Source organism: Gobio gobio (assembly GCF_949357685.1).
Source record: "Gobio gobio genome assembly, chromosome: 10".
In the NCBI taxonomy this organism is placed as follows: Eukaryota; Metazoa; Chordata; class Actinopteri; order Cypriniformes; family Gobionidae; genus Gobio; species Gobio gobio.
The window spans coordinates 52765995-52786053 of NC_137116.1; the positions used below are offsets into that span (position 1 = coordinate 52765995).

At 36.6% G+C, this 20059-nt stretch overlaps 1 protein-coding gene across 1 annotated transcript in view; it reads right to left on the reverse strand.

Moving 5' to 3' along the window:
• Window positions 1-19098, reverse strand: part of usp11 (ubiquitin specific peptidase 11) — a 36598-nt gene extending 17500 nt beyond the window's left edge. The window contains exons 1-13 of the mRNA XM_079827991.1: window positions 18912-19098; window positions 18237-18346; window positions 15145-15275; window positions 14911-15028; window positions 11243-11388; window positions 10967-11028; window positions 8239-8335; window positions 7966-8139; window positions 7167-7325; window positions 4473-4697; window positions 4068-4151; window positions 2422-2516; window positions 316-522 (exon numbers count right to left, since the gene is read on the reverse strand). Coding sequence (XP_079684117.1) covers window positions 316-522; window positions 2422-2516; window positions 4068-4151; window positions 4473-4697; window positions 7167-7325; window positions 7966-8139; window positions 8239-8335; window positions 10967-11028; window positions 11243-11388; window positions 14911-15028; window positions 15145-15275; window positions 18237-18346; window positions 18912-19021 — 1718 coding nt within the window. The 5' untranslated portion in view covers window positions 19022-19098. The remainder of the gene's footprint in view (window positions 1-315; window positions 523-2421; window positions 2517-4067; window positions 4152-4472; window positions 4698-7166; window positions 7326-7965; window positions 8140-8238; window positions 8336-10966; window positions 11029-11242; window positions 11389-14910; window positions 15029-15144; window positions 15276-18236; window positions 18347-18911) is intronic.
• Between the last annotated feature and the right edge of the window lie 961 nt (window positions 19099-20059).

A 20059-nucleotide genomic window follows, 5' to 3' on the forward strand; every position in this document is an offset into this window, starting at 1 on the left:
TATGATGACGTGTAATGGTATAGTAGTGGTGTCCCATTTCTAAGGGGAATATTTTCACCCCTACGCCTTGGCACTCTGTTTCAAGGGGCAAGGGGAACAGGTAGGTGTAGGGGAAGGCGAAGGGGTATAAAATAGAATTGGGATTGGGCCTTAGAGTGCATATACAGACAGTAAAAAATCTATGGTCAATAATAAAGAAGATTCAGTTTTGCAGTAAAAAAAACTATAAAACTACAGCACATTGAAAAGTAAATGACCTCAATATCAAGTCAAATGTAGCTTGTGACAAACCCCTATATGACCGGTTAGACTTACGCCAGTCTTTTGAGGAGGAGCTGGTATAGATCGTCCCGTGTGCACTGGGCGCGTGGCACAGACATCAGCAGCGGGTGACCGAACAGGGAGGTGCTGTAGCTGTTGCTGCCCGAGCCGTAATCTCTGTAATGTGAGCGTTCACGCATGTAGACGGCCAGAATCACCTCCTCATCAGCCAGATCCATACAGCTATTGTTCAGCTGATACCTGCAGCAACACACCACAAAACACAGTGAGAACCAGCCGATTGTTTCTTCCCCCAGGCCATCAGACTCCTAAACTCAGTCACGTGACTTCACTTCACCCCGCACACGCATAAACATCCAGTTTTTTTAACATTAACATCCACATACTGCCATTGCACTGCACTTTACGTTCCTATTGTTACTGCGTAACAACCTGTAATAAACCTGTTTGCACATCATACTCCTGTTTACACATCCATTATACTTCTTTATATATTTATATATATATATTTTATGTTAACCACTTATTTTTAAGTCTACAGTTTATCTCACTTATCATATCCACTTATTTTATATTTTTATTTTTATATTTTTATTTTTATCTTATTTCCTATTTGTATCCTTTACTTGATTTATTTATAATTCTACTTATGTTAATACTTTTTATTCTAATTTTATTCTATTTCTATTTCAACTTCCCCTTGTGTTTCTTGTAACTGTTATTTGCACTGTCCATGGAGCGGACCTGTTTACATTTCACTGCCATTTGTATATTGTGTATATAACTGTGTATGTGACAAATAAAACTCTTGAATCTTGAATCTTGATTGCCTCCAGATGCACCAATGATGCATATTATTCTAGGCTTTTTTCCCTTAAAAGGGGAATTAAAACTGAATGCATTATATTTTTATAAGAAAAAAAAAGTCAGACACTAACAACAACAAAAAATTATAATATATTAATAACAATATATACATATTATCAGGGCTTGACATAAACTTTTTTGCTCACCAGCCACTGTGGCTAGTGGCAGTTTGGCTATTTTCTGGCTGTTTTCCGAAGTTGCTATCCACCCAGCATTAGCTTGGCTCCGCCCTCCTACGTACAATTTTAATTTTCTTTCAGTACTCCATCTGGGATTGCGATATATTCTCTGGTTTTCTCCGGTCAAATGTTAACTGGTCCAATCAGCGAACAAAGGGAGTGGCTGAGAAAGATGACGTTGATGTCGTGCGCTAGTTTGAGATGACATACGTCATGAACAAACGTTAGCGATTGGTTATGGCAGAGCCAATAGTTTTAAAATTCAACAGAGTACCCGCCTTCAAGGAAGTTAATGCTTGTCAACGGAGAGTGGCCAGACTCTCTGTACAAACGAAATGTATGAGAGTCTAATAGGATCATGCTAACTCAGCATTTCCACTGGCTACAATTCTGACATCTGTGGAGAGCATGAGGGAAAATGATCATATAGATATTTTGACAGCATGTATACGTATTAGGCTACTGTCACTTTAAGACCTGCCGCACAGATCCATTATACTGTTAGACATGCGTTTTCTTTCGCAACGGTTTACGTTCACTTAAAACATAACTGACTGTGTTTACGTGAATTCTCGCAAAGACTGGCATTCTGAAATTATTTTGTGTGTATTTGATTGTTTAAGTGACAAGCAATGAAAACGAACTAAAGGCAGCTTTATGTGCGCACATTTTGGGTGCGAGTACAAAATCTGCGGGAATGAGTAAAATTACACACAATACATGCAATCCTAACCCTGCCTTTTTAAAAGACTACAATTGAGAAATGTGTAAATTATATATCAAATTCAATCCACCAAAGTGCATTTGCCGGGTGTTAATGTCAAACCCTATATATACACACACACACACACACACACACACACACACACGCATGCACACACACACACGCATTCAGTTTTAATTCACTAAGTTCCCCTTTTCCTTATAACCAGTTAATATATATACCAATATTACCATCAAATTCATTCATAAACAATATGGTCATAAGTTAATTAACAGGTTAAATTGGTAGATCCAATGAACCTGGCTTAATGAAAACTGTACATGTGTGTGTGTTTGTACGATTAAAGCAGTTTACTCAGTCCTCTCTTACACAAATATATCGTCCCGGTCCAGTATACAGCTTAAGGACTCGTCAGCTTGGTAAATCCTATAGAAGCGATGATTGAACACATCAGCCACAGCCATCTGCGGAGAGCCGATAAATTATTAGCCCGAGCAAATACAACATTTGTTGGCAGTAAATCAACGCTAAAATGAGTTTGGATTCTTGACACCATGGATCAGGATACAGGGTCATATGATTAAACAAATCCAATAATTGAATTGTCACAACAATTCAACGTTTCAATAGTTCAATCAATCAACATTTATTAGTTGAGCACATTTAAAAAACAACACAAGTTGGCCAAAGTGCTTTACATGTCTAAAAATTACTCGATAAGCACATAACATAATAACAGTCTCAAACCCTAGGGGCAATTGTATGCCACCATGTAGAGGTGTGTGTTTCAGAGTCACAGGATCTAATATGTAAGGGAAGACTGTTCCAAAGACGAGACAATCTCTTTTAGTTTTCAACCGTGATTTTGGAATATGTAAGAGCAAACTCTGGGATGATCTTAGGGGTCTAGCAGAACAATGATGGTGTAACAGTAGGGGTGTAACGGTACACGTATTAGTACCGAACCGTTTCGGTACAGGGCTTTCGGTTCGGTGCGCGTGTGTACCGAACGGTTACGAATGCAATCTTTAACAGTCGACTTTAAGCGCGGAACACACGTTCCCACACGAACATATTAAGTATTCAGTACATTTTATCACGAAATTCAAACAATAAATGCCGTTTTGACGCTCTTTAATGTGACGACTGATCACTGTAGACACGTCAGCTCAAGCGGCCGCTGCGAGCGCATTTGCGCGTGAACGCGATCATCTCTTCCTAAAGAATAAACATGAATTAATATCTTAAAAGGTATGTTGAGGATACATTAACACTGAAACGTATCATATGTGATGTAATCGCTCAATCAGTGTTTCAACCGCGGAAAGACGTCAATATTAAAACAGCTTGTAAACAATATCATGTTGCATCACATTTACCTCAGGCAGTCATTCAGTGTCCACGACTGGTAGTTCACTGGAGAAATCCACTATTTTGCTAAATATATGCACTATATTAGCCTATATTCATTATATTCTACTTAAACGGTTAGTGATGTCTTGATTATTTCATGTATGTTTAAATAAACCTGTCATGAAAATTACACTCACTGTGTATAAATGATTATATTTCAACAACGAATTGGAGAAAAAACTATTTTAGAAATTAGATTTAGAAATTCATGCAAAAGCAGCCTTATGTGAAGCTTATGAGTGTTGATTATTATACCTAAAAATAAATAGCAACTGAATTTAGGCTAACAGTTTGGGCTCTGTTGTTAATCTTTAATATTAATGTGCAAGTAAGGGCTCCCTATATAGTTTACACAGCAATATCTTCAATAAACGTTTAGTTATAATTTAATTAATTTAAGGACAGACACTTTTTTCAGTAAACCACTGTTTAATAAAAATAAGTAAAAAGCAATTTTGTAAAACTGCTCTACCGAACCGTGACTTCAAAACCAAGGTAACGTACCGAACCGTCAGTTTTGTGTACCGTTACACCCCTATGTAACAGACATGATATGTGCTCTGGAGCAAGACCATACAATAGTTGAAAAAACTAGTTTGAACCTGGCTGGGTGGGACGTCTGTTGCCTGAGAGAGGGCAGTGCACAAGTCAATCACTCGGCCAGCTTTAGGGACAATCAGACGATACTGTAGAGGGAAGACAGACACATTCATCAGTCATCAGGATGAACAAAACTCAACGTAAAGCAGTTGTTCTTAGAGCATCCTTACTAAGCGCTCTTCAACAGAACTTGCCCTTAGCTAAACTGGTTCTGATGATATCATCACACCACCAGCTGTCTTCCTCTTTCTGTTTACAGATCATCATTCACATCTGCCAAACTCTTAGCATGGGCTCACTCATAATGAGCATGTCTGTCGTGCTGCACATATGCTGCGTTTCCTGCCAGAAATGACTGAGCATAATGGTATTTTCCAGTTTTTTTTTGTTTATATAACAATACACACCTGTGTTGGTTTGGCCATGGGATCCAGTGAGACATAGAACACCTCCATGACCCTCTCCTTACTGACTGGAAGGGGCACACTCAAGTAGCAGAAGGGGTCAAAAGTCACAGAGACCTTATTGCACTCGGGGCACACCAGTGTCGACTTAAACAACCCATGGAATGTGTCAACGATGACCGAATCGTTTCGCCGAAGATGGTTGCGCCACGCTTCCTCAGCCACTTCCTGTAACACACAAATAGAAATGGGACGCCCATAGTAACGCTTTTGTTTTGTTTGTGGAGTTTTCTAAACATGGTTATATTAAAGCGGTCAACAAATAGCGGATTTTACAGATATTGATAACTAAACAGGCCAATAACAATGGTTTTTAAAATGATTATGAATGAAAACTTTCCATTCAAAATAAAAAAAAGAACAGAATTTTATGTTACACTTTATTTTGATGGTCCCCTGTAGACATTCTTTTGACTATAAGTAGTGTTTCACCTACATGTCAACTAACTAACTACTAGACTGTCAGGGATTTGGGTAAGTTGAATAAGTTGACATGTACTTGGAAAGTTATTTATAGTCAGTATCTGTTGGCATCAAAATAAAATGTTAGCTGATATACCAATAGCAGTCTAATAATACTCTAATGAGAGTAGATGCAACGTTACTTATAGTCAACACAATGTCTAAAGGGTACCATCAAAATAAAGTGCTTTTATTACAATAATTTTATTACACATTAACAATGACTTATTAACTAATTAACCATGAAAATGCTTTTATTAAATAATATATTAAATTAAATAATATAAAAGAATAAATTATATTAGAGCTGGGTATTGACACGAATTCCACAATTCGATTCGATTTCGATTCACAAGCTTGCAATTCAATTCTATTCAATTTTGGATATACATGGCAAATTTTCTCAAAGAAAACAAATCTCTGAACTAATGCTGTAAACTATGGGAGTCGGTTGAAGCCTACTATAATATTGAAGGTAAAAATGAACTGATTTGTCTACAAACAATTATGTTTTTTTAATAATAATAAAGTTATAATATTAACTTTACAATTACGTAATCATATTTCTACTCCAATTTGTTTTTTTAAATATAAACATTTAAATGGTGGCTGTCATAAAAACTTGACAGATTTATTCATAGATGCATTAAAGGGTAAGTTCACCCAAAAATGAAAATTCTGTCATTAATTACATTAGTTCATCTTCGTAACACAAATGAAGATATTTTAGTTGAAATCCGATGGCTCAGAAAGGCCTCCATTGGCAAATTTACACTCACAAGACCCATTAAAAGGTACTAAAGGCGTTGTTACAAAGTTCATCTCACTACAGTGGTTCTACAATAATTTTATGAAGTGACGAGAATAGTTCTGTCTTCCGCCTAGACCTGAACTTTCTGTATATTCAGGTTCGAATAAGTACGGTTGGGCAAAAAATTCAAGTCCTCCTCTTCGCCGAAATCAGCTGACATATTTACGAACGATGTTTGATGTACGGAACGATCAATGTAGAATTCAACAGCTTAGATACGGCGCGTCTTCCTCTGCTTGTAAACAAAGCTCATCGCTTCCGGGTCATGTGTCGAAACGCCGGCTCTACGTCATATTCTCGCACATGCGTCGTGGGGGTTCTTGAGTTCACGAGTTCAGGCCTAGGCGGAAGACAGAAACTTGTTGAATAAAGTCGTTATTTCGATTTTTTTGCGCACAAAAACGATTCTCGTCGCTTCATAAAGTTATTGTAGAACCACTGTAGTGAGATGGACTTTGTAACGACGTCTTTAGTACCTTTTATGGGTCTTGAGAGTGTAAATGGAGGCCTTTCTGAGCCATCGGATTTCAACTAAAATATCTTCATTTCTGTTCCGAAGATGAACGGAGGTCTGACGGGTGTCGAACGACATGAGGGTAAGTAATTAATGACAGAATTTTAATTTTTGGGTGAACTAACCCTTTAAATATTGAGGAATATTAAAAATTATAATGAATAGCCTATGTAATTTGATGCATACATTTATCAAAATGCTCCTCTCAAGAGTTCATTATAGCTGACTAATGAGTTTATGGACACTGGATATGGTTTTTCTGAGGTAAATGTGATGTTTACAAGCTGTTTTACTGATGTCTTTCTACGGTTGAAACACTGATTGAGCGATTCCATGTGACATGATATGGATTAAGCTTTACTCTATCATCTTTTAACACACTTTCAGATGCTCAGTCATGTTTATTTCGCGTTATAACTGGTATTAAGACAGAAGAGAAGATCAGTTTATGTGCCGCTTCTCTTGAGCTGAGCCAGAGCGATCTCACACCACAGCGCCAAAACGGTATTTATGTTTTTGTATTTCGTAATAAAATGGACGTAATTTTAAATCTGAGACTGTTTCATATCAATAGTAACAAAGCACAAAGATTATTGCGATTTATTGAATGGGAGGCGCGTTACAATGTTCTATTCATCCTCTGAAAACAGGATGACTAATCGATTCTTGGGATTTAAGAATGGATATCGGTTCGTAAAAATGCGAATCGATTAATATTTTTTTACCCAGCCCTAAATTATATAATAAAAAAAAATAGTAAACTGAATCTTGTGTGTTGCGTCACTAATAATATGGTATGAGGTACACACTATGCAAGATATTCTTTGTGTACTGTCGTGTTCATGTGCACCTGGTCAGGTCTGCCATCAGCATCCTTGAGCTCAATATACTCCTTCTTTTTGACCCGATTGAGGTCTTCATGTAGACCGTCCAACAGGAAGGACAGCAGCTCCTGGGAGTCGTGTTGCTGGTAGCCCAGAAACTGTGACGCAAAGTGGCCGACCTTCGTCTGCACAGACACACAAAAGCAATCCAGGTTAGTTTCTGTACTACTAATAGAGCAAAACTAAAAACTAAACTCAAATAAACAGAATTACGTTGTCTATAGCCTATAAATGACTGACAGTAAAGACATTTATAATGTTACAAAATATTTCCTTTTTCTCGAATTCTGAATAAAAATGTATCAGTTTGCACAAAAATATTCAGTTTTCAACATTAATAATAAGAATAAATGTTTCTTGAGTAGCAAATCCTCATATTAGAGTGATTTCTGAAGGATCATGTGACACTGAAGACTGGAGTAATCATGCTGAAAATTCAGCTTTGATGACAGGAATGAATTACATATTCAAATAGAAAGTTATTTTAAATGCTAATAATATTTCACAATATTACTGTTAGTACTGTGTTTATGATCCAATAAATGCAGCAATGGTGAGACGACTTTCAAAAACATTTAAAAATCTTATTGTAACGTTATTGTTTAAAGTCCTTCCTGCATATTAATATTTTTTGATATGAAAGAAATATTGCAAACCAGATTCAAAAAGGACAAAATGATTTCAGCTCTGCTGGTGTTCGCGTACAAGTTTTGCACTAAAAAAATGCTATTGCAGACTGCAGAGTGATCACTACAATTACGTTACCTTAAATACCCGGGGAACCACAGAATAGTGCCTCCCTGACCACATCTGTTTGATGACATCTGCGTAGGCTTCTGCAATTTCACCCTTCATGCCCAGAGGGTTGGTGAAGTTCAGCTCCTCCATATACAAGTTCATCAGGAAGTACTCAGTCAGTGGCGGCGTGTTACTCAGACACTAAGGGGAAAAAAATGCACACTTCACTTTAAAACGAGCCTCATAGATCCTCTTGTAAAAGATATATGACTGCGTGTTCAGCAGTGCATGACCTCTGACCTGTAAAGCGGAGTTCATGAAGCAGGTGTTGCCCAGGTTCGTGAGGCCACACACTCCAGGAGGGCCTCGATACGAGTCCTCGTCACCAGAGTTTCGCCTGGAGACACAAAATTACATATTAATTCCACATATTCAATAAAATCACAGTTATGTTTTTAACGCCCAGTGAGCTGCCCACCAAAACAGCCTTTCTGACTATGATAGCCACATGCCAACTTTTGATTTGAAAGTTCTCTACGGAAATGCTTGCTAGGTTTTAATTCTTCTTGAGGTCTTTTCTGAACCATTGTAATTTATTTTTATAAGAACATTTCCCCCTCTCTCTCTTTGATGGCTAACCTTTAAGAATTGCTACACTTTCAGCAGATCTATATTTATACTATGCATTACATTATTGTTTTTATTTATATTATATGACTCTCTCACCACACGATCCATGTATTTCTACACTGACATCTAGGGTAACATTTTATTTCGATATCCCACTTAGGCATTCTACGGTAACACTATTTTACAGTGTCCTTGTTACATGAACTTACCATAGTAATAACAGTCAATTATGCATAATTACATGCAACTAACCCTCAACTCAATTCCTAATCCTACCCTAACCTTATAGTAAGTACATGCTGTTAATTAATATTACTCAGTACTTAAATATATAATTATACTGTAACAATGACACCTTAAAATAAAGTGTAGTCCATTCTACTAACTATAAGTAACTTTGTTATAAGTAACAAGTACATGTCAACTTATTCTACTAACCCTAACCTAACAGTATACTAATACTCTAATGAGATTTAGATGATATGTATTTGCAAATTAATTAAAGTTAGTTGACATGTAGTTGCAAAGTTACTTCTAGTAAGCAGAATGTCTAATGTGAACTACTGAAATAAAGCGTAACCAAATAAGGTTGAGGCAGAGCAGATCAAGGGATTTTTGCAGCCTAGTTTCAATCATTTTTAAATAAATCTTTTTGAACAAAGGATAAATAATACATTAAGCTCCTTAATTCTAAAAAAATAAATCATATAAAATAGGATTCCTCATGATATGACCTCTTTAAAACATGTCCCATATCTTTTTAAACTGATATATATATACACATGGGTCATGACATGACATGTATTTTTTGTGTCCGAATTCATTATTTTACTAAAAAGAATTTTAATAAATACATGTCACATATCAAATTGATTTTCCATATTTCCTTTATAAGAAACCCTTTTAATATTTTTTAAATTAAATTGACTTTTTGAGTTGTGGTGTTTGAAAGACCAAAAATGTCTGGTGGTGCAACCGTCCAAACGTACAAGCAGAAAACAAAACGGTTAATTTTCTCAGTCAAATTCTTAATCAAATAGTTTGGCATGATTTTACGTTCAATTCCTTATAAATGAGGGGAAATAGTGTATCAGTCCTATTTCAAAACTATTATATTAAAAAACTTTTATCCGAAACATTTACTTCTCCAAATGTCAGGGAGAGCGACCGACATAAAAATGCCATTTTATGCGATGTTAAAACCATGTGACAGCTTATGACATCACACAGAAGACCCCAGAGGACCCCTTTAATGCAGTAACAATGTTAGTCACCCTCCCATAAATATTACATAATTTGACATTTTTGAGTAATGATGAGGTTGATTCAACTTATCATGTCAGGTGGTATGACCCCTGGAAAACTTTGAAAATGTGTTATTATAAAAATGTGTATTTGATTAAAAAAAATATATAACCTTGAGCACATGGTCAAACATTTGTATAGGTGTCCAAGTTAATGCCTGTCAGATTTGAATTGAGTTTGAAATGTCAGGTGGTGCGACCAGCAAATTTACATTTAAAAGTATCAATTCCCACTGCAATTGCAAAATGAAGTAAGAAATATAACTGTAAACCATTATATAATGTATACAAATAATTTTTACAGTTAAAAACAAAACATAAAAACTCCTTATGGAAAATTGGGTTTTTGAACACATTTAAAAGTATCCGTTTATATGAATTGGACTAAAAGGGCCATACATAAAGAAATGGAAAGGGAATTTACCATGTGATATGCATTTTAGACACTACAATGATCATATGTATATTATTTTAAATGAATATATGATCGCACCACCTGACATTTTCTGGGTGGTAAAATCAGAAATCTTGTTTAATAATGAATTAATGCTGTCTTAAAAGCTGTAAAACCAATATGAAACAACACCATACAGTTTTTGGACATAAAAATTATTATTTTTTAGCCCCATGCCAACTACCATGACCATATAAAAAAAAAACACAATTTATAAAAGGTTTTTAAAGTTTATCTTTGATTTAAAATAGGTTATTTTTGATTTTTAAAGATTATCTTTGACCTTTTCATAGCCCTAGTGGAGCAGTTAAAACCATCACAGTCCATCAAAATATGATTAGAGATATTGGACTCTGGCATAAGGGGCATAAAATATCTTCGACAGCAGGTGTAGATAACACAATCCCGGCGATTTACTGAAAGGACACGCTTTCTCCAAACCAGAGGATTAACTTTGTAAAATTTATTTGTCTAACCTACTACAACTAGTTACAAATTTAAATGAATGGGGCTGATGAACCCTGTGTGGATGTTTGTGTGTTTTATGCTATAGACAAATTACTTTCCATTTACATAAACAAAACAGAAAGGAAACTTGCGCTAGTGCACGAGACAAGGAAGCTGGTGTCTTTAAACTCACATGATCTGAGGCCTGGATGTGGGCCACGTACCATCGGCATTCCTGATCTCCATAATCACCGTCTGTGGTGTGAGAGGAGCATGTTAGGACAACACACCCACAAACACTTGCAGGGTGGCCCATGACAAAGCACTCACATTGTTGAAGTACTAGTAGCAAAGTTTGTCTATATGACAAACCTGCCGGACGAGGCAGTGCTTATTACTGTAAATGTCACCAAGCGGTTATGCAATATGATCAGAGTTAAGGAGTGTAAATGATAGGTGTGTATTTTACCATGGCGGAGCTCAGGCAGGCGTCTAGGACAGTCATGTTAAGGTTGCGTAGCCTTTCTGAGCTTGTATCCGTACTCCTCATCCACAGTCGGCTCTCTGCAGTCTCTGACACATTAAAATGCTGGCGTATCTTTTGATGTATGGCGTCTATGAAACACAGATAGAGAGAGATTTACACACATGCCTGAGGAAAACACACATTCACAGATGTGTGGCTCAGATACACCAGGCTGCCAAAGTCCTGAGGGGCTTCACACATCGGTTTACTACATGCCAAAAATAAAACAGATCTGCGAGAATAACATTCTGTAAATAAAGTGGCAATGAGTTAAACCTTTGATGCTTTGAAGAAGACATTCAGAAGCTGTTCATCAGGCCTTATTCATTCTTTAGCTATGATAAGGTATCGAGGCTACTGTCATCTAGCTTGATACACTTGACATACACTAATGTTCGAAAATGTTTGAGGAAAGGTTGTTTTATTGAAATAAATTAATAATTAAGACGCATTAAAATGAGCAAAAATGACATTGCTTTTAAACTTTATATTCATCTGAACGAATAAAGGGAAATCCCGCACACTTTCAGTACTTGCAAAAAATATGAAAACTTTTTATTAGCAACGTTTCGGTCTACTGGCCTTCATCAGGCATATACATGCCTGACTTTACAAACTTTAGATTCATGAACATTTTTTAGCACTGTTTCTACAAAACATTCAGCAGCAGTTTTCAACATTTATAATAATCATAAATGTTTCTTAAGCATCAAATCATCATATTAGAATGATTTCTGAAGGATCATGTGACACTGAAGACTGGAGTAATGATGCTGAAAATTCAGCTTCACCATCACAGGATAGAAAAGTTATTTTAAATGGTAATATCTTAAAATATCAATGTTTTTACTGTTTTTGATCAAATAAATGCAGCCTTGTTGAGCATAAGAGCCTTCTTTAGAAAAAAATCTTACAGACCCCTAACTTTTGAAGGATAGTGTGTGAATTATGTGTTCATTACATTAAACAAATATCAAACCATGAAGAGTTCATTTAAAGAAAGATCATAGTCATTTTGCAACAAAAAGTGCTAAAACAATGGATGATAAATCACTAGATTTGTGCCATTCAAATGCATGTGAATGCATGAGAGAGTAAAAAAAGCACATGCAAAGTTTCTTCGTTTTGGTGATGTGTTTTGGTGAACTCTGTGAATTTGTAAAGCGAACAAATCATATACACACCAGTAGAGAATCTAAACGTCATAAATTGAGCTCAATACAAAAAAATTAAGTGTACTGAATTCATTATTATTATTATTAATCCTGTTAAAAATGTTTTTTTTTTTTATACATCACTTATTTAAAAACAGTAGCCCTCATCCTGATATTCATTGCAGAGATTTCACATACCAAAAGCCTAGTGAGTCTGCATCTTAATCATACATGTCCAAAAACTTTTTGGCCCTGTTTACACCTGGTATTAATACGCATTATGGTCGATCAGATTAAAAGTAGATGAGGGAGACACATTTCTGGTGTTTTAATCCGTCTCTTTTGTCCACTTTCAACCACTTCTGTCCTGATTTCTTCAAGGGGAAGGTCTATGGGAGGAGTAAATGTAGGGACTTTTTCAGATCGTTCGATCTAATTTACACGCAATTTACATATGAACACAACCGGGAAAAAACATAAAACATACGGAGAGCAGCAGCTTTCATTTCTGCTCTGTCAGACCAGCCGAACAATATGAGTGTGTGTTAGAAATCAAGAATGCAGAGAGAACATTGTGCTTGGTATGTTTTTCATCTTCGAAACCAAACTTAAAGTGCCGTCTGGCTACCGCACTTCCCATAATGTTAATGCGTTAGATCAGTAGGCGGAGAGTAGGTGGTCTTTTGTTGCTGTTCGAACGCATCCGACCAAAAGCGTCTACACTACAAAAGCAATCCGGTCAAATAATCTTTTCGACTACCTCTGGAAGTGGTCGAAAGTGGACATGGACAAGCTCAAAACATTTTACAATTGTATTTAGCTTCATCCACTTGTGATCCGATCGACCAAAATGCATCTTAGGGTGCTTTCACAGCTGAAATCGTCCTAGAGTTGGTTTTCCCGTTTGGTGCGGTTTGTTTGGTCAGGTGTGAAAGCAGCAATCGTACTTGGGTGCGCACCAAAAGCGGACCAAACAAGCGCTCCTTGAAGAGGTGGTAACTCTGGAGCGGTTTGTTTGTGGTGAGAACGTGATCCGACCTCGAACAGACCCAACTGCAAAAAGTACTGATCATTTTTGGACTAAAAGTCCATGGCCTGTAGTCAGCTGCGCTGTGCATTATGTGATGAGGAAGTGTTTGTTGACAGTTTGCACTTTAGCATGGCAGCTCGCGGACAATCTTGGAGTAGTGAGGAGGGGCGGAGCCTCATAGAAATTTGGTCTGATGACCATATTAGGTCCCAACTTTCGAAAACTCACAAGAACAGCGCGATCTTCGCTTGAAGTGACGATGCGCTCTCGCCGTTTGCAGCGCAATAGAGCGCTGTTTTCAAGCCGCATCTGTGCTTCATTATAGAAATGTATTGTTTGCATATTGTGGTGTATACAAACAATGTAATAGATTATGGCCAGGGACAAAACCAGCCTGCGCAGTCGCAGTTTAGGAAATACGCCATGGCCAATGAGTGATGTGGATGTTGTCATGTGACTGCATTTTGGTTCGTTTCAACTGGTTCGGACCACAGCAATCAGTGTGGTGTGAAAAGGAACCAAAAAAGCTGAAAAATGCTACAATGTATAGTTGTTTGCCCTTGGTTCGGACCAAATGAACCGAACTAGAGATGTGAAAGCACCCTTAAAGGGATAGTTCACCCAAAAATGAAAATTAGCCCATGATTTACTCACCCTCAAGTCATCCTAGGTGTATATGACAAATATACAGACAAATAAAATCGGAGTTATATTACAAAAATCCAGGCTAATCCAAGCATTATAATTGGATTCATAGTTGCTCTGTTTTTAAAGTCCATAAAAAGTGCATCTGCCTATCAGATAACTGCTCCACGCGGCTCTGGGGTGTTAATAAAGGCCTTCTGAAGCAAATCGATGCGTTTGTGAAAGGAAAATTATCCATATTTAAAACTTTATCAAGTAAACTTTCGGCCGACCGCCTTCCCTCGTCAATTTATGGAAAAAGTGTTGAAAGTGCCTCTGCCGATCGAAAGACTAAAACGACCAGGTCGGCTCGTCATGACGTCACGAATCTTGAGTTTCACTTTCAACTTTCAACACTTTTCCATGGAAGGAGGTCGGTTGAAAGTTTACTTGATAAAGTTTTAAATATGAATATTTTTCTTACACAAACGCATTGATTCGCTTCAGAAGGCCTTTATTAACACCCCAGAGCCGCGTGGAGCAGTTATTCAATGGACAGATGCATTTTTTATGGACTTCAAAAACAGAGCAACTATTACTGCAATTATAATGCTTGGATTAGCCTGGATTTTTGTAATATAACTCAGATTTTATTTGTCTGAAAAAAGAATGTCATATACACCTAGGATGACTTGAGGGTGAGTAAATCATGGGCTAATTTTCATTTTTGGGTGAACTATCCCTTTAATACCAGGTGTAAACACAGGGCCTTTGAAACTAGTCTATACATTATAGTTACTCACGTATCTTGTCTGCTCGACTGAACCGTGCCGTTACGGTACTCTCCAAGTTGCTAGAGAGACAGAGGTAGACCTCCACAGGATAGACCTCTACTTTAACAGTGCTGGGAAGATCAACAACCTGGAAAGAGAAAGATGAAGGCTTTCACATCATCTTCAGTTAATGGCAATTAAACACTGCCTAATCTGACGGACTCCCATACAAAGAAAACAAGTCCACAGTCTGGTTAACACTACCTTTCTTTCCAAAGGAGGATGATCTTCCATCAAGTCATACCATGACAAGAGTTTATGCCAGGCTTCCGCTGGGACCAGAATGAAGTCCTCATTCTCCGACAGCCTCTCTTTCAGGTGGTAGGAATCCAAATCTACAGAAAGCATACAAAGTTTTTCAGACATATTCTTCATCCACAGAGAACAGATTTACAGAGAATGAGACATTAAACATTTTTATGGGACTACTATGGTATCTTGTTCTTAAAGGAACACTCTTTTTTTTTTTGAAAATAGGCTCATTTTCCGACCCCCCTAGAGTTAAACAGTTGAGTTTTACCGCTTTCGAATCCGTTCAGCCGATCTCCGGGTCTGGCGGTAGCACTTTTAGCATAGCTTAGCATAGATCATTGAATCTGATTATACTGTTAACATCTCGCTCAAAAAAATGAACAAAGTTTCGATATTTTTCCTATTTAAAACTTGACTCTTCTGTACTAGTTACATCGTGTAATAAGACCGACGGAAAATGAAAAGTTGTGATTTTCTAGACCGATATGGTTAGGAACTATACTCTCATTCCTGTGTAATAATCAAGAGCTTTGTGCCGTATCATGGGTGCAGCGGCGCAATGATATTACACAAGCGCTGCGTAATATGGAACCGGAGATCGGCTGAATGGATTAGAAAACGGTAAAACTCAACTGTTCCTTTAAAGTCAGCATGAAACGGAAGTTTGGATAGTTTAGGCATAAATCTCCACATTGTGTATTGTACATAATATAATGATATAATACTTAAAATAATTGTGTAAGAAGTAAAACAATAAAAACGCAAACGGGGCAAAAAATGCATTTTAAGTTTAGAAACATTTTGACTCCCCCCTCTTAAGTCCGGTGGGAGAGAACAAAGTTCTTCAGTAGTTGTGGAACTCAAGTAGTCTGTTAAGGCTATTTTATTCACTTTAAACATCAGATGAAGATATTTTTTTCTCTTTAATACAGAAGATGCTGAGTTATTAATAAATTGACAAATTACAAAAAAATTATGGGAACCGATTTTAGTGATTATTGTACCAACTACAACTAACACGACGATAAGCCTATGTGTGAACTGATATTAGATTAGATTAGATTTAAGTTTATTGTCATTACACATGTACAAGTACACTGCAACGAAAAGTGTTTGGAGCAAGCATCGGAGCTGCAGCTATTTAAAGCGCCGCCATATTAGGCTAATATTGTAGATCGACTGCTGTGTTGAGTTTTGCTTAATCCGGTTGTTAAGTCTTCCGGGTCCAAACGCTCTCTCTCATACCACAAGAAAAACAACAAACGGTGATAATATACACACACAATGTGGAGTAATACTACAATAAAAATATATAATCATAACCTTTATCTCCATACCAAAATTCCAGATGGCCAGACAGTGATTCATCTTTTATAAAACTTTAAAATATTAATGTCTGTGACGCTGTGAGCACAGAGACTGTTGTATAGACTGTAAGTATTTAAAATGTTTAACTTTTTAAAATGTTTGATGTTTAATATGAATAAATAGCGCTCATAAACGGCCGTCGATGGCATTCTCAAGTGAAACGAGTTGAGGCTTGGACCGAGAAACGGCGTTCCTTAAGTCACGACTTAACAAGCGGATACTATGTGGAAGAAGCAAGATAATTTAATAATAATATTACCATGTGGTGAACCTACACTAACTCCTATTTAAACAACTATTGCTATTTAGTTGTTTAACTACTATTGTGTTGTTGGATAAAATGACAGAGAAATGAAAAACGGACATAAGATCATTTTCCAGTGCACCAGAACGCCACACATATCCTTACAAGTACAATTTTGGCTGTATTATTTGTGTCCCCTTCAAAAATGGCAACTTTTAGATGAAATTTACGCCCATGTCAGATAGTCTTTTCTTCCATATTGCATGCCTGTAGGCAGGGAGGGTTCGAACGAACTACCCCTCACTGCCAAAGGTCCAGAATTTAAGTCCGTTTTTTGTAATAAACAAGTGTTCTTTTAAGTAATGACAGTCAAAAATTTGAATCCGGACCTTTTTTCGATGTGTAGGCTATAAATGTTGTGAAATAATTGCCTAATAATAATACAGTATTACTTTAATGCAGCAATGATATTGCACAGCACCAAGATCTTCTCATCTGAGCTGCCTGCGGTCTGTCACCGCTCGTCAACGTCAAAATATTTAAGATGACCAATCAAAACAAAGTAGGCGGGCTTTATGTTCACAGAAGCAGCTGAGCATAAATTCCAGCGCGACGCTTCAGTGAACGCTCATAAAGTGCGAGATAAGATGTAAGCAGCTAAACTAAACATTTCATATTTACCAGCTGTTTTAGGATTGAAATGTTAAATTACCGATAAAAATTATCTAAATATGTTGACTGCTTTAGGAGGGGAAGAGAGGGCAAGATAAGGAGAATGAGAGAAAAAGAAAGAGTGATGGAGATGAGGAGAACGCAGGAATTGACAAATAATCTACTGCCCACTGACTTAGTTTTAAAGCTATTTCTCATAATTTTTTGGCCTTCAAACGTCTTAAAATGCACATATGTAGATCAGAGAAATCAAATTTCTCAGGGGAGCATACCCGCCAACCCCCCTAACTACCTAGCCAAATTATTAAAGCACCTTTGTTTCCTGACCAATTATAAGTTAGTGATCGTACAAATGTAAATTTAGTGACTTCTTCAAAAATTCACGTTTCACAACATGAAACAAACCTGTTAGTTTCATGTTCTATCACGTGAATTTGTGATTTAAACTTTTGGGTGCTGAAAAAGGTCCACTTTTTTGGAGAAAAAAAAAGAACCCCCTCTTTCACTAGGCTGACTACAGGCCTGTATTGTGACATATATCCAAATGAAACGGATTCTCGAATGAGAAAAACAATGTAGGACAGGACTTTGATTGGTTCATTGAATGGTTCTGGTTTTTCTATTGGTCGATCTCATGTGAGTGACAGGTTGCCCCGCCCTCACGCCAGTAAACATCAGTGAAGAGATGTTGTTGCAAGAGGGAGAGAAAGCTATTTTGATTGAAGATTATAAGGGCACGTGAATTAATATGACAATTTACCTTCAAAGAGCTCAGTGTTGTCAATCTTCCCGGGATAGGAGGATGAGTTTTGGTCCCCGGTGTGCACATACTCCTTCCACTGATCAAACCATCTCTTGTCCAACAAATACCTGCAATACAGTCACATTCAGCACTGCTTGGTTAGATCAGTTTAAATGATATCTTGTTTAATGTAAACTACACAGTGACAGACACGGATTAGGACACCAAACCAAGCCTTTCCTGTCCAAGGAGCGAGTCCAAACCGAAAGTGACTTTCCCATAACAGACTGACACACCTTCCAGAGATGGAAGTGAAACTCAAAGCAAGTGTATTTAATACATTTGATAAATGAAAATGAAACGGTTTAAAAGCAGGCAGAGTTGGGAATGTGGTCGGACAACCGACGACATGTCAAAACTTAATGATGCTTTGGAAGCTGTTAACCAGGTAAACCGACCAATCAGGCCTGAAACCCCACCTGTGTGTTAGTTTCGCTCTCTCATTTGATCTTTAAATCATTTTAACTCTCTAAATCACACTGGCATGGCTCCTACTGACCCCGAAAAGCCTCAAACCCCACCAACCCAAGCCTGTTATCAGTTTGACAGAGTTCTGTTAGAGCTTTATCTGTGTTGTGGTTGTTGTTTATTGAATGTTTGTTTGTTTGTTATTTAGGCTGAAGTTTCTCTTACCAACTGTCTCCGGCCCGGAGCTGCTGCTGGTTCAGGTTGTCGATCTCCCTCCACTGGGTCTCTAGTCCCGGAGGCTCCGTAGCCGAGCCGGTGCTGCAGGTCGCAGCCATAATCGCTCCTAAAATCCGAAAATAGCGTTAGAGCCGCATAGACATACCGGAATGTTTTGACGCAGGAAGTAGGAAGCGGTTAGAATGACAACTTCCGCCTTGAGAAAGTGGGCGGACCTCTAGGGGCGAGAGGGCGTGTGTGAAGCAAGCGAGAGTTTAGACTTTGAGCCCATTTCTGCTAAATGCATAAATAAATAAAATGACCAATGCGATAAATATCTATTTATTTAAACATTTCTGTGTTCTGATTAAAAAAATATTAATTTTCACATTTAATCATTTGATTAATAATCACTTATTAAATATGCTGGTACTTTTAGTTTTAACTATTATTTTTGTCCCCATATATGAGCTAAACTGATTATTATTATTCATAAAATGTACCATGTAGTTTGGTCCTTTATTTAATTCTGAAATTTGAAATATACAATATTGTATTTATTTATACATTTCTATTTACTGATTAAAAATCTATACATTTTCCCATTTAATCATTTTATTAATAATCACCTATCACTTATTAAATATGGCTGGTAATTTTAAGTATTATTTATGTCCCCATAAATCAGCTAAACTGATTATTATTATTATTATTATTATTATTATTATTATTATTATTATTATTATTATTATTATTATTATTCATAAAATGTACCCTGAACTTGTGTTTTCCTATTAATTTGGTCCTTTATTTAATTCTGAAATTTGTGATTTGTAATATACAATGAATATTGTATTTATTTAAACATTTCTGTGTACTGAAAAAAAAAAAATAATATTCACAATGAATCATTTGATTAATAATCACTTATTAAATATTGCTGGGACTTTTAACTATTATTTATGTCCCTATAAATCAGCTGAACTGATTATTATTATTCAAAAAATGTACCCTGAACTTATGTTTTCTTATTAATTTGGTCCTTTATTTAATTCGGAAATTTGTAATATACAATATTGTATTTATTTATACATTTCTGTGTACTGATTGAAAATATATACATTTTCACATTCACTTATCACTTATTAAATATTGCT